This window comes from Bombina bombina, chromosome 3 (genome assembly GCF_027579735.1).
Source record: "Bombina bombina isolate aBomBom1 chromosome 3, aBomBom1.pri, whole genome shotgun sequence".
In the NCBI taxonomy this organism is placed as follows: Eukaryota; Metazoa; Chordata; class Amphibia; order Anura; family Bombinatoridae; genus Bombina; species Bombina bombina.
Genome location: NC_069501.1, coordinates 1,005,134,361 through 1,005,146,860, shown reverse-complemented (window position 1 = coordinate 1,005,146,860; position 12,500 = coordinate 1,005,134,361). Strand labels below are relative to the sequence as shown.

The following is a 12,500-nucleotide window of genomic DNA, read 5'->3' as shown; positions in this document are numbered from 1 at the left end:
ATTACAGGCTATATGCAGTAAAGGACCTAGGTTATGGTTTTCAACTTTCTGTTTAAAGAAAAAAAAGCACCATAGCAACAGGATGAATATATAAGGCCAAAAACCCATAGAGCAGTTTTTCATTTCCAGTTCTAAGGGCACACTAACAGGTTTGATTTTAAGAACACCTGAACTAGAGCATAGGTGAAATAAGGACTTGAATTATGAAAAAAACACCACAGCAATAGTTTCCATAGATACAGAGAAACATTATTTTTAATGCTAGTATATCTCATCTGTTATAAATTACTAGTCACAGTGCCCAAAAATGTAGTATTGTCTCCTAAGTTTTTCTCTTGTTCACATTTATATTATATATCATTTTGTGAAACTCAAATTTACATTACTTTATAAATATGCACAGAAGGAAGTATTTAAATATATACATCCTGAAGAAAAGACAAGGCTGAAATGTGAAATTGGAACATTTCCTAAAGGTGTATTGTCTGTAAATTATGCTTCCCTTTAATGTGTTTCCAATTATTGTTATATGAGATGGAGAATGTGAAATAGCTGGTTTTGCTCATTGAAACCAACACCCATTTTTCTAAATTATATGTCCATTCAAATGGACTAAGCCAGCAGGAAGGCCAAGCCTCTGTATTTATCTTACTTCTCTAAAGGCCAATACTTATGTACTATAATTTTCATTATGAGAGATGTTTTTTTCATTGTGGAAACTGGCTATTTCAATTGCTAAAACAAATCTAAAGGCACCATTTCCAACACATTTAATATTATACAGTTAGTATAATATGTATTTGGGAACATAATAAAAGGAAAAACAAGGGAACATAATAAAAGGAAAAACAACATCCTGAAATTAGTACACGAGGTTAGAAGGATATGAACTGCCATTTTATAGGAAGGGTAGTATTTTTATATTGTAGAAAATAATGTAGCCACACCAAGTGACATTAAAAATAGACTAAAAATGTGCTCAGCGGTAACTGTAAATAAAGAATTTCAAGTGACTTACAATCTTCTAATACATTTTAAAACCTTAGTAAATGTTTAACCTCTGGGGTTAAACAAACAGCCAATGTCCAGCTATAGGGCTACAACACATTGCAGACCCAAAGCAAGATATAGACATTGAACCAATAAAAAACAGTACATACGTACCACCCAATCACAAGCCGTGCCCAGGAGCGGATCCCAAGTTAGTCTATAACTATGTGCTAAACCTCTACTAAGCAAAAGATACGAACAGAAAAACTCAACATACATTAGAGCGCTGTCATTTGTATATTTACACTAGAAGGGTAATTGGGCATATAGCATATGTCTCACACATTTATTTTCCAAAAATATCCAATAAAAGCTGTGAAAACTTACGGTGCAGACTTAAGGAAATGTTGATGGTACGTTCTTCTGTAAAGCCCTTCAGATTGGGGATCTTCGCACAGTTTAGCATGGTTTGAGCAGCACTATCCCCCATGTGGATCCAGCAAACCGTTTCCTCTACATAGTTGAAATCCATGGCTGTAGTCTGTTTCGTATTAGTGGGCGAAATGGTACCCACAGGAAGGCCATTTAAATAGGTGGCAAGAATATTCTGGGAGCTGGCAATAAGGAGGACTGTGGGTCTTTCAACTGGCTCTGTGAATGAAATACAAATATATAAATAAATATATATATATATATATATACACACAAACACATTTAAATCATGTATATCAATACCCAGACAACATCATAAAACCAGTTTAAAAAAAAACATTAAACACCCTTAAAAAGTGTGTTGCTACTAATATTTAATTCTGTTAGCGTTGCAATATATTTTATATAACTGCAGACTTTTAGGTTTTTGTATAATAAAATTACCAAAAATTGTATGTGGAAATTTAACTTCCTTACAAAAATACACTTATTTCTTACAGGTGCATAGAACACTGCAAGTTCCCATTAATGCAACATGAAAATGTATAGAGCTTTACATTTAACTGCAGTACAAATCACCAAATGTTATTTTGGTTTAAAAAACAGATGCTATTCTTTGCCCAAATAATAGAGATATGTAAATGCAAAATTCTAATTAATTAATTTATTAGAGCATGTTACTATGACACTTATGTTCCTTGGTAACTGTATTTTTAACCCCTGCAAAGGCGTTAAACTTATAGTTAAAGGGCCATGATACCCAAATGTTTAAACTTGAAAGTGATGCAGCATAGCTGTAAAAAGCTGACTAGAAAATATCACCTGAGCATCTCTATGTAAAAAAGAAAGATATTTTACCTCAAAAGTTCCTCAGTAGCCACCTCCCATTGTAAAGGATTTCTAAGCAGCATTTTAGTGTGTCTGTCCTGGGACATCTGAAGGGATGAGCATCGTGCACTCTCATATTATTTCACCAATCAGGTAAAGGAAGCTTACTATGAAATCTCATGAGAGTTAAGTCAAATCTCATGAGATCACAGTAAGAGTTCATGACCTCAGCACTGCTGATGCCGATTGGCTGCTGTTCATTTCTTCATTTTTTTTTTTATTTTTACCTGCAGCTGGGAGCAGCTGAGTATAACTTTTTACACAAAACTTACTCTGCTGAGCTGAGGAGATTGTGAGGTAAAATATCTTCCTTTTTTACATAGAGATACTCAGGTGATATTTTCCTGTCAGCTTTTTACAGTTATACTGCATCAGTTTCAAGTGATTTAGCATATGAGTATTATGTCCTTTTAAAGGGTCAACAAATAATTAAATATTTTATCCTTCAGAGACAGCGTACAATTTAAAAAAAACTTTGCAGTTACCAAATTTGCTTTGTTAGCCAACACTTAAAGGAGCATGAAAGAGAAAAACATACCTAGGTAGGCATTGGGGCGTGCATGCATCTTTAGCCCTTTATGGCAGAAATGTTAGCAACAATATCATACATTGTTGCAAACACTGCTGTTATAGAGTAATACTTCTGGGGTATTATGAGAAAGAAATATAAGTAGTTACCTACACACTATTCCCAAAAGTGTGAATAAGAGAGTTTCTAGGACTATATTTTGGCCGAAGTGTGTAAACCAACCCACATCAAAACAAATTGCATAGGCGAGTCTTACCTAGGTTTATTCTTCAAAATGTATACCAAGAGAATGAGGCAAATTGGCCATAAGTATTACTCCTGGAAATTATACTTATGGCCACTAGGAGGAGGCAAAAATTCCCAAACTCCAAAAACCCTTAAAATCCCTTCCACTTTAATGGAAATTAGTCTGACATATAGCCAAGTCAGAAGAGAAGAAGGTAGAAAAAATAAATACATAGCAATACAAAAAGTTGCAGAAAAAAAAGAAGAAGAAGAGGTGCATACTTAAACTGTCGCCAGAAAAAAACAATTAATGACAGAAAAACACAGGACACGGTTCATGGACTCTCACCACCATGAAAGAAATTATTTCATCAGGTAAGCATAAATTATATTTTCTTTCATAAAGGTGATGGGAGTCCATGTTCCATTAGTCCTGGGAACCAATACCTAAGCTAGGCGGGACCGGACTTATACTATTTTAAATACATTTGATGATTAGTTGTTCTTTTTTTGTTTTTTTTCATACTGCAGAAAAAAATCAATACAAAAAGTATTTAATGCTTAGAAACAGCTCCCTGAAGGACTTTCTTACCAAAAGCTGCTTAAGAAGAAGCAAAAACATACAAATAGTAGAATTTAGAAAAAGTATGTTCGGAAGACCATGTTGCTGCCTTGCAAATTTGATCAACCGAGGGCTCAAAGGCTCAAGAAGTAGCAACTGATCTCGTAAAATGTACAGTAATCCATTTAGGAGGAGACTAACCCACCACCAAGTAAGCATTATGTATCAAAATTTTAACCAAGAGACCAAAGAATTGGCAGTAGCCTTCTGACCCTTCATAGAACTAGAAGCTTGAACAAACAAGCTAGAAGTTTGTCTAAAATCCTTACTTATTATTATTGTCAGCTATATTAGAGCACCAACAGATTCTGCAGCTCTAAAACATGGGTCTACTATGCAAGATAACAGTTATAGGAGACAAAGGGATAGAGGGCCCTTGCACTGTTGTAAATCAGCTCTCATGAAGGTGATCTACAAATAAGCTGTAAATAGAACTTCAAAACTCTCATCACATCCAAATTATGGAGAAGCCTCTCCTTAGAATTCTTTGGATTAGGACACGCCAAGTGTAAGAAATAAAAGAGTGAAAAAATCTGACGAGCAAAACCCAACACGCTCTAACCAGAAAGAGCACAAACAGAGAGCCCGGGTCACAAAAAACAGTGCATGAACAATCTGAGGTGCGCATACAAGCCGGCATGCACTAACAAAAAAGAAGCACAAAATAAAAGAAGCTGACATGCGCTAACAAATACTTAACGCACCCCAATGCCTATAATAGGGTGAAATAAGGTACCTAGATACCCAAACCTAAAAATGCCTTATTTAATGGTCCCCAGGCTATAATGAGTACCTACTAATAGCCTATAGGCTTAAACAGGTGCCAACAGACTACTATATATTTAAAAAAACACACTTACCTAAGAGACACCCATACTACTGGACTCATCATAAGCAGCAGAAACCTATTTAAGTAGATAGTCAATCCAGTGCCGTACATGTGACAGAAGAGGCTCTAAATATATAGAGTATAATGCAGAACCAACAGGAGGAGACTAGGGACCAGTCCCAGAGACACCTATGGCAGGCCTGTGACTAACTCCCATAGAGTGTTCTTGTGCCACTACCCATACTCCAAATACATTGCACTGTCCAAACAGTAGCTCTCACAGGGGAAAACTGGCCTCAAACGGTCAGGGGCACCTCCCTTCTTCACCCTTCTCCTGCAAAGGCAAAGACAAGACTAGTTTCCAATAAGGTGGAAGGGATTTTAAGGGCTCTTGGGAGTTTTGGGATCTTTGCCTCCTCCTAGTGGCCAGGAGTATAATTCTCAGGAGTAACAGATATGTGCCTATTCCACTCCTGACAGGCTCGCTGTAAAGAGCTACAATAAACTGCAACTCCTTAGTGAGGCTTTTACTATGTGCTTAACTACCTGGATGGTGCTAAACACATAATTACCAAGGAGAATTGATTTAACAATAAATTATGAATTTGAACATTTTCATATTGCCTTAACATGTCATTTTAAGTCCTGCGTGCTTACAAAACTAGTCAAAAGTATGATTATTAATAACAATAATGTATTTATTTGTAAAGCACTAGACCAGAAACATAACACCTATTATTAACCACACATTTTAAATCAGTCAAAACTTCTTTACATACGGCTAGATTATGAGTTTTGCGTTATGAGGGGTGCGGTACTAACTTGCACGTTATTCTGACCGCTCACTTTCCTACAGCGCTGGTATTACAGGTTTTTATAAACCCGGCATTAAAAGACAAGAAGTGAGCGTAGAGCAAAATTGAGCTCCATACCGCACTCCAATACCAGCGCTGCTTAAGTCAGCGGTGAACTGGTTGTACGTGCTCATGCACAATTTCCCCATAGACATCAATGGGGAGAGCCGGTTGAGAAAAAGTCTAACACCTGCAATAAAGCAGCGTAAAGCTCCGTAACGCAGCCCCATTGATTCCTATGGGGAAACAAATTTTATGTTTACACCTAACACCCTAATATGTACTCCGAGTCTAAACACCCCTAATCTTACACTTATTAACCCCTAATTTGCCGCCCCCGACATCGCTGACACCTACATTATAATTATTAACCCCTAATCTGCCGCTCCGGACATAATAAACATATAAACCCCTAAACCGCCGCACTCCCGCCTCGCAAACATTAAATATTATTAACCCCTAATCTGCTATCCCTAACATCGCCGCCACCTATCTACATTTATTAACCCCTAATCTGCTGCCCCCGTCGCTGCCACTAGAATAAACATTTTAACCCCTAAACCGCCGCACTCCCGCATCGCAAAAACACTAGTTAAATATTATTATTAACCCCTAATCTGCCGCCCCCAACGTCGCTGTCACATACCTACATTTATTAACCCCTAATCTGCGCCCCCAACGTCGCCGCCACTATACTATATTTATTAACCCCTAAATCTAAGGGTTAATAAACCCTAAACCTAACACCCCTAACTTAAATACAATTAAATTAAATCTAAATCAAACCTAGTATTAATAACTAAATAATTCCTATTTACCTGTAAAATAAACCCTAAGCTAGCTACAATATAACTAATAGTTACATTGTATCTAGCTTAGGTTTTATTTTTATTTTACAGGCAAGTTTGTATTTATTTTAACTAGGTAGAATAGTTACTAAATAGTTATTAACTATTTAATAACTACCTGGCTAAAATAAATACAAATTGACCTGTAAAATGAAACCTAACCTGTCTTACACTAACACCTAACCTAACCCTACAATTAAATAAATTCCCTAAATTAAATACAATTAACTAAATTCAATAAAATTAGCTAAATTACATTAAAAAATAACACTAAATTACAGAAAATAAAAAACAAATTACAAGATCTTTAAACTAATTACACCTAATCTAATAGCCCTATCAAAATAAAAAAGCCCACCCAAAATAAAAAAAAAACCTAGCCTAAACTAAAATACCAATAGCCCTTAAAAGGGCCTTTTGTGGGGAATTGCCCCAAAGAAATCAGCTCTTTTACATGTAAAAAAAAATACAACCAACCCCCCCAACAGTAAAACCCACCACCCATACAACCAACCCCCCAAATAAAACCCTAACTAAAAAAAACTAAGCTCCCCATTGCCCTGAAAAGGGCATTTGGATGGGCATTGCCCTTAAAAGGGCATTTAGCTCTATTGCAGCCCAAACCCCTAATCTAAAGATAAAATCCACCCAATACACCCATAAAAAATCCTAACACTAAACCCCGAAGATCCACTTACAGTTTTGAAGAGCCGTCATCCATCCTCAACGAAGCCGGGAGAAGCCTTCATCCAAGTGCAAGAAGTCCTCAACGAAGCCGGCAGAAATGGTCCTCCAGACGGGCAGAAGTCTTCACCCAGACAGCATCTTCTATCTTAATCCTTCCGGAGCGGCTCCATCTTCAAGACATCCGGCGCGGAGCATCCTCTTCAATCGACGTCTTCTTCTACAATGACGGTTCCTTTAATAAATGACGTCATCCAAGATGGTGTCCCTTAGATTCTGATTGGCAGATAGAATTCTATCAGCCAATCGGAATTAAGGTTGAAAAAATCCTATTGGCTGATGCAATCAGCCAATAGGATTGAACTTCAATCCTATTGGCTGATCCAACCAGCCAATAGAATGTGAGCTCAATCCTATTGGCTGATTGCATCAGCCAATAGGAAGTTTTCAACCTTAATTCCGATTAAAGGGACAGTCTAGTATAAATTAAACTTTCATTATTCAGATAGGACTTTTAATTTTAATCAACTTAACAATTTACTTTTATCATCAAATTTGCTTTTTTCTCTTGGTATCCTTAGTTTAAACTAAACATAGGTAGGCTCATATGCTAATTTCTAGGCCTTTAAAAGGTTGCCTCTTTTCACATGCTTTTTAAATTTATTTTCAACACAAAGAGACAGAAAGTACACGTGGGCCATATAGATAACACTGTGTTCAGGCACAGAAAGTTATTTAAGATTTAGCACAATACAATGCTAAATTTAAGACAATAGATAATAAACAGTCACAGTCATGTGATCAGGGGGCTGGAAGAAGGTTCTTAGATACAAGGTAATCACAGAGGTAAAAAGTGTATTAACCCCTTAACGACCAACGACGTATGGGGTACGTCCTGCAAAAAAATGCAGTTAATGACCAAGGACGTACCCCGTACGTCGTTGGTCTTTGAAAGCAGTGGAAGCGATCCTGATCACTTCCAACTGCTTTCATGTTATAGCAGTGATGCCTCGATATTGAGGCATCCTGCTACAAAAAATTTTAGCCGTCCGATGCAGAGAGAGCCACCCTGTGGCCCTCTCTGCATCGGCCATCAATGGCTATGTTCGTTGGTGGGTGGGAGCTGATCCAGGGAGGCAGGTGGGTGGCCATCGGTGGGAAGGGGGGCGGGATCGAGTGCGCGCGCGTGCGCGGGTGCGCGTGAGGTGGCACTTGGTGGGAGAGAGGGTGGGAACATTATACATTTTAAGGATCTGGGAAGGTGGGAGGTTGGGGGTTGAGGGGGGGCAGCTACACTACAGAAAATAGTAGTTTTAAAATAATAAAATAAAACATTTGATAAAAAACATTTGATTTCAAACTGGGTACTGGCAGACAGCTGCCAGTACCCAATATGGCGCATAATAAGGCAGAGAGGGGGGTTAGAGAGCTGTTTGGGGGGGATCAGTGAGGTTGGGGGCTAAGGGGGGATCCTACAGAGCAGAATTATTATTATTTTTTTTTTTTTTTTAAATCCCCCAAAAACTCTTATTTTAGTACTGGCAGACTTACTGCCAGTACTTAAGATGGCGGGGACAATTGTGGGGTGGGGGAGGGAAGAGAGCTGTTTGGGAGGGATCAGGGGGTGTGATGTGTCATGTGGGAGGTTGATACCTACACTAAAGCTAAAATTAACCCTACAAGCTCCCTACAAGCTCCCTAATTAACCCCTTCAATGCTGGGCATTATACACGTGTAGTGCGCAGTGGCATTTAGCGGCCTTCTAATTACCAAAAAGCAAAGCCAAAGCCATATATGTCTGCTATTTCTGAACAAAGGGGATCCCAGAGAAGCTTTTACAACAATTTATGCCATAATTGCACAAGCTGTTTGTAAATAATTTCAGTGAGAAACCTAAAATTGTGAAAAATGTAACGCTTTTTTTTATTTGTTCGCATTTGGCGGTGAAATGGTGGCATGAAATATACCAAAATGGACCTAGATCAATACTTTGGGTTGTCTACTACATTATACTAAAACTAAAATTAACCCTACAAGCTCCCTACAAGCTCCCTAATTAACCCCTTCAATGCTGGGCATAATACACGTGTGGTGCGCAGTGGCATTTAGCGGCCTTCTAAATACCAAAAAGCAATGCCAAAGCCATATATGTCTGCTATTTCTGACAAAGGGGATCCCAGAGAAGCATTTACAACCATTTATGCCATAATTGCACAAGTTGTTTGTAAAAAATTTCAGTGAGAAACCTAAAGTTTGTGAAACAATTTGTGAAAAAGTGAACAATTTTTTTTATTTGATCGCATTTGGTAGTGAGATGGTTGCATGAAATATACTAAAATGGGCCTAGATCAATACTTTGGGATGTCTTCTAAAAAAAAATATATACATGTCAAGGGATATTCAGGTATTCCTGAAAGATATCAGTGTCCCAATGTAACTAGCGCTAATTTTGAAAAAAAGTGGTTTGGAAATAGCAAAGTGCTACTTGTATTTATTTCCCTATAACTTGCAAAAAAAATCAAAGAACATGTAAACATTGGGTATTTCTAAACTCAGGACAGAATTTAAAAACTATTTAGCATGGGTGTTTTTTGGTGGTTGTAGATGTGTAACAGATTTTGGGGTTCAAAGTTAGAAAAAGTGTGTTTTTTTCCATTTTTTCCTAATATTTTATAATTTTTTTATAGTAAATTATAAGATATGATGAAAATAATTGTATCTTTAGAAAGTCCATTTAATGGCGAGAAAAACAGTATATAATATGTGTGGGTACAGTAAATGAGTAAGAGGAAAATTACAGCTAAACACAAACACTGCAGAAATGTAAAAATAGCCTTGGTCCCAAACGGACAGAACATGGAAAAGTGCTGTGGTCCTTAAGGGGTTAATATAACTGTGTTCGTTATGCAAAATTGGGGAATGGGTAATAAAGGGATTATCTATCTTTTAAAACAATAACAATTCTATGGTAGACTGTCCCTTTAAGTTTAGGATTAAGTTAGGTGTTAGTGTAAGACAGGTTAGGTTTTATTTTACAGGTCAATTTGTATTTATTTTAACTAGGTAATTAGTAAATAGTTAATAACTATTTAGTAACTATTCTACATAGTTAAAATAAATACAAACTTGCCTGTAAAATAAAAATAAAACCTAAGATAGCTACAATGTAACTATTAGTTAAATTGTAGCAAGCTTAGGGTTTATTTTACAGGTAAGTATTTAGTTTTAAATAGGAATTATTTAGGTAATGATAGTAATTTTATTTAGATTTATTTAAATTATATTTAAGTTAGGATTAGACTTAGATTTAGGGGTTAATAAATTTAGTATAGTGGCGGCGACGTTGGGGGCGGCAGATTAGGGTTTAATAAATGTAAGTAGGTGGCGGCGATGTTAGGGGCGGCAGATTAGGGGTTAATAATATTAAACTAGTGTTTGCGAGGCAGGAGTGCGGCGGTTTAGGGGTTAATGTGTATTCTAGTGGCGGCGATGTCAGGAGCGGCAGATTAGGGGTTAATAATTTTATTTTAGTGTTTGCGATGCAGGAGGGCCTCCGTTTAGGGGTTAATAGGTAGTTTATGGGTGTTAGTGTTCTTTTTAGCACTTTAGTTTTGAGTTTTATGCTACGGCTTTGTAGTGTAAAACTCATAACTACTGACTTTAAAATGCGTTACAAATCTTGACGGGATAGGATGTACAGCTCACTTTTTGGCCTCCCAGGAAGTCCCATTTAAAAAATGACTATACTCAATTTGCATAAGTTGATTTGCGGTAAGGCCAAAAATGTGTGCGGTGCCCCTAAATCTGCAAGACACGTAATACCAGCGGAAGTAAAAAAAGCAGCGTTATGAGTCTTAACGCTGCTTTTTTACTCATAACGCAAGACTCGTAATCTAGCCGATAGAAAGCAAAATGTGCACTTTCCTGTGATTGATAAAGTTTGTTTCCATGGTTGTACACCAACAGGCCTGAATAAATTGGTTCATCAGCCAGTAAGCAACTGATATTACAGTGTTCCTTGTGAACAAATATACATTTTATGTTGAATTTACATTTACTCAGCATTTACTCTATTTCATAAGTGTAATGTCCCTTTAATCCCCTCCAAAAGCTAATTCTGCTTAAAAAAATCTTCTATCTACACAGAGAGATTTATTTATGTAAAGCTGATAGCCTGGGGCTCTACAGTAATGTAAAAAGTGTATACACTATAACATACAAGGTAAGGAAACATATATATACATTTAAGCTCCCGTCATCACCTTATAAAGCCTCACTGTAACGCTTACTAACCCCTTGTCAACTCACAATCTATTTAAATGCCCCTCATTACTCAGTTATATTCCCATATCCTCTAATTTCACCCTCCCTATAAATGAGTTACTCTTAAAGGCTCAACAACACAGGGATCACTTGACAGTCTTAAGACAAATTTATTGTATTTCTGGTGCCTTCAAATATAGCCCAGAAGACAAACAGGATACAATTTCATCAGTAAGCCTGACTCTGGGGCTGCTGCAAGTATTATGTACAGTTCAAAGCAGAGGTGTGTGACAAATACTCTAATGACATATTCAGAGAAAGATGAAACAGAATATGAAAAGGGAAAATCTAAGAAAATATATTCTGGGAAATGTTCTTTTTGATATGCATGATAGGTGTTTTTTGAGGTATTTTAATGCAAACAAGTACATGCCCTAATTCAGTTAAGTCCAAATAGTGGTCTGTAAGGCCTGTGTGGCCCTCTGCACTAATTTTTGTGGCCCTGTGTTTTGGGAATGTCTGGTGGGAGGACAATAAAGTTAGCCACAACTCACAAGAGTAGATAGAGGTCACCTTGGCATCTTAAATCTGTCCCTGCGCTCATGAGACTTTTCTAGAAAAATGCAAAAATTAATTGCTCTTATGAATTAGGGCATGTGATTTTTGTGACAGAATACAGGCGTACCTCGGATATATTGCGGGTGTGGTTCCAGACCACCGCAACAAAAGCGAATGTAGCAATTAAGTGAGTCACACTCATTTTTTTGTTCCCCAGTGCATATAAAAGTTACATTTACACTATAGTCGAGTCTATTACGTGTGCAATAGCATTATGTCTAAAAAAAATAATGTACATATCTTAATTAAAAAATACCTTATTGATAAATAATGCTAACCATAATCTGATGAGGTAGTGTGTATATATAAGTGTGTACATACATGTATTCATGTGTTTATATTTGTTTATATGTGTATATATGTTGGAAAAATGGCACCAATATACTTGCTTAACACAGGGTTGCCACAAACCTTCAATTTGTAAAAAGAGCAATATCTGCAAAGCGAAATAAAGCGAACCGCAATAAAACGAGGTATGCCTGTATTAGGGATGGGCGAATGTTTCGCAACATTCGAAAAATGAAACAAATTTTAACACATTCGTTCGTTCGAATCAAATTTCGAATGTTTACATAACATTCTAACTTTCGATTTTCGAATGCTCGGTTTCGAATTTTACGATTACATTCAAAAATATTAGTTTAGAAAAATTCAAATTTATATATTTGTAATAGTATTTCTAATGCTTCCTTTAAAAGTAATATTCGAATTATGCAAT

At 36.7% G+C, this 12,500-nt stretch overlaps 1 protein-coding gene across 1 annotated transcript in view; it reads right to left on the bottom strand.

The window, feature by feature from the left end:
- Nucleotides 1-12,500, bottom strand: part of LRP1 (LDL receptor related protein 1) — a 595,167-nt gene that overhangs the window by 375,092 nt on the left and 207,575 nt on the right. The window contains 1 exon segment of the mRNA XM_053708175.1: nt 1,378-1,641. Coding sequence (XP_053564150.1) covers nt 1,378-1,641 — 264 coding nt within the window.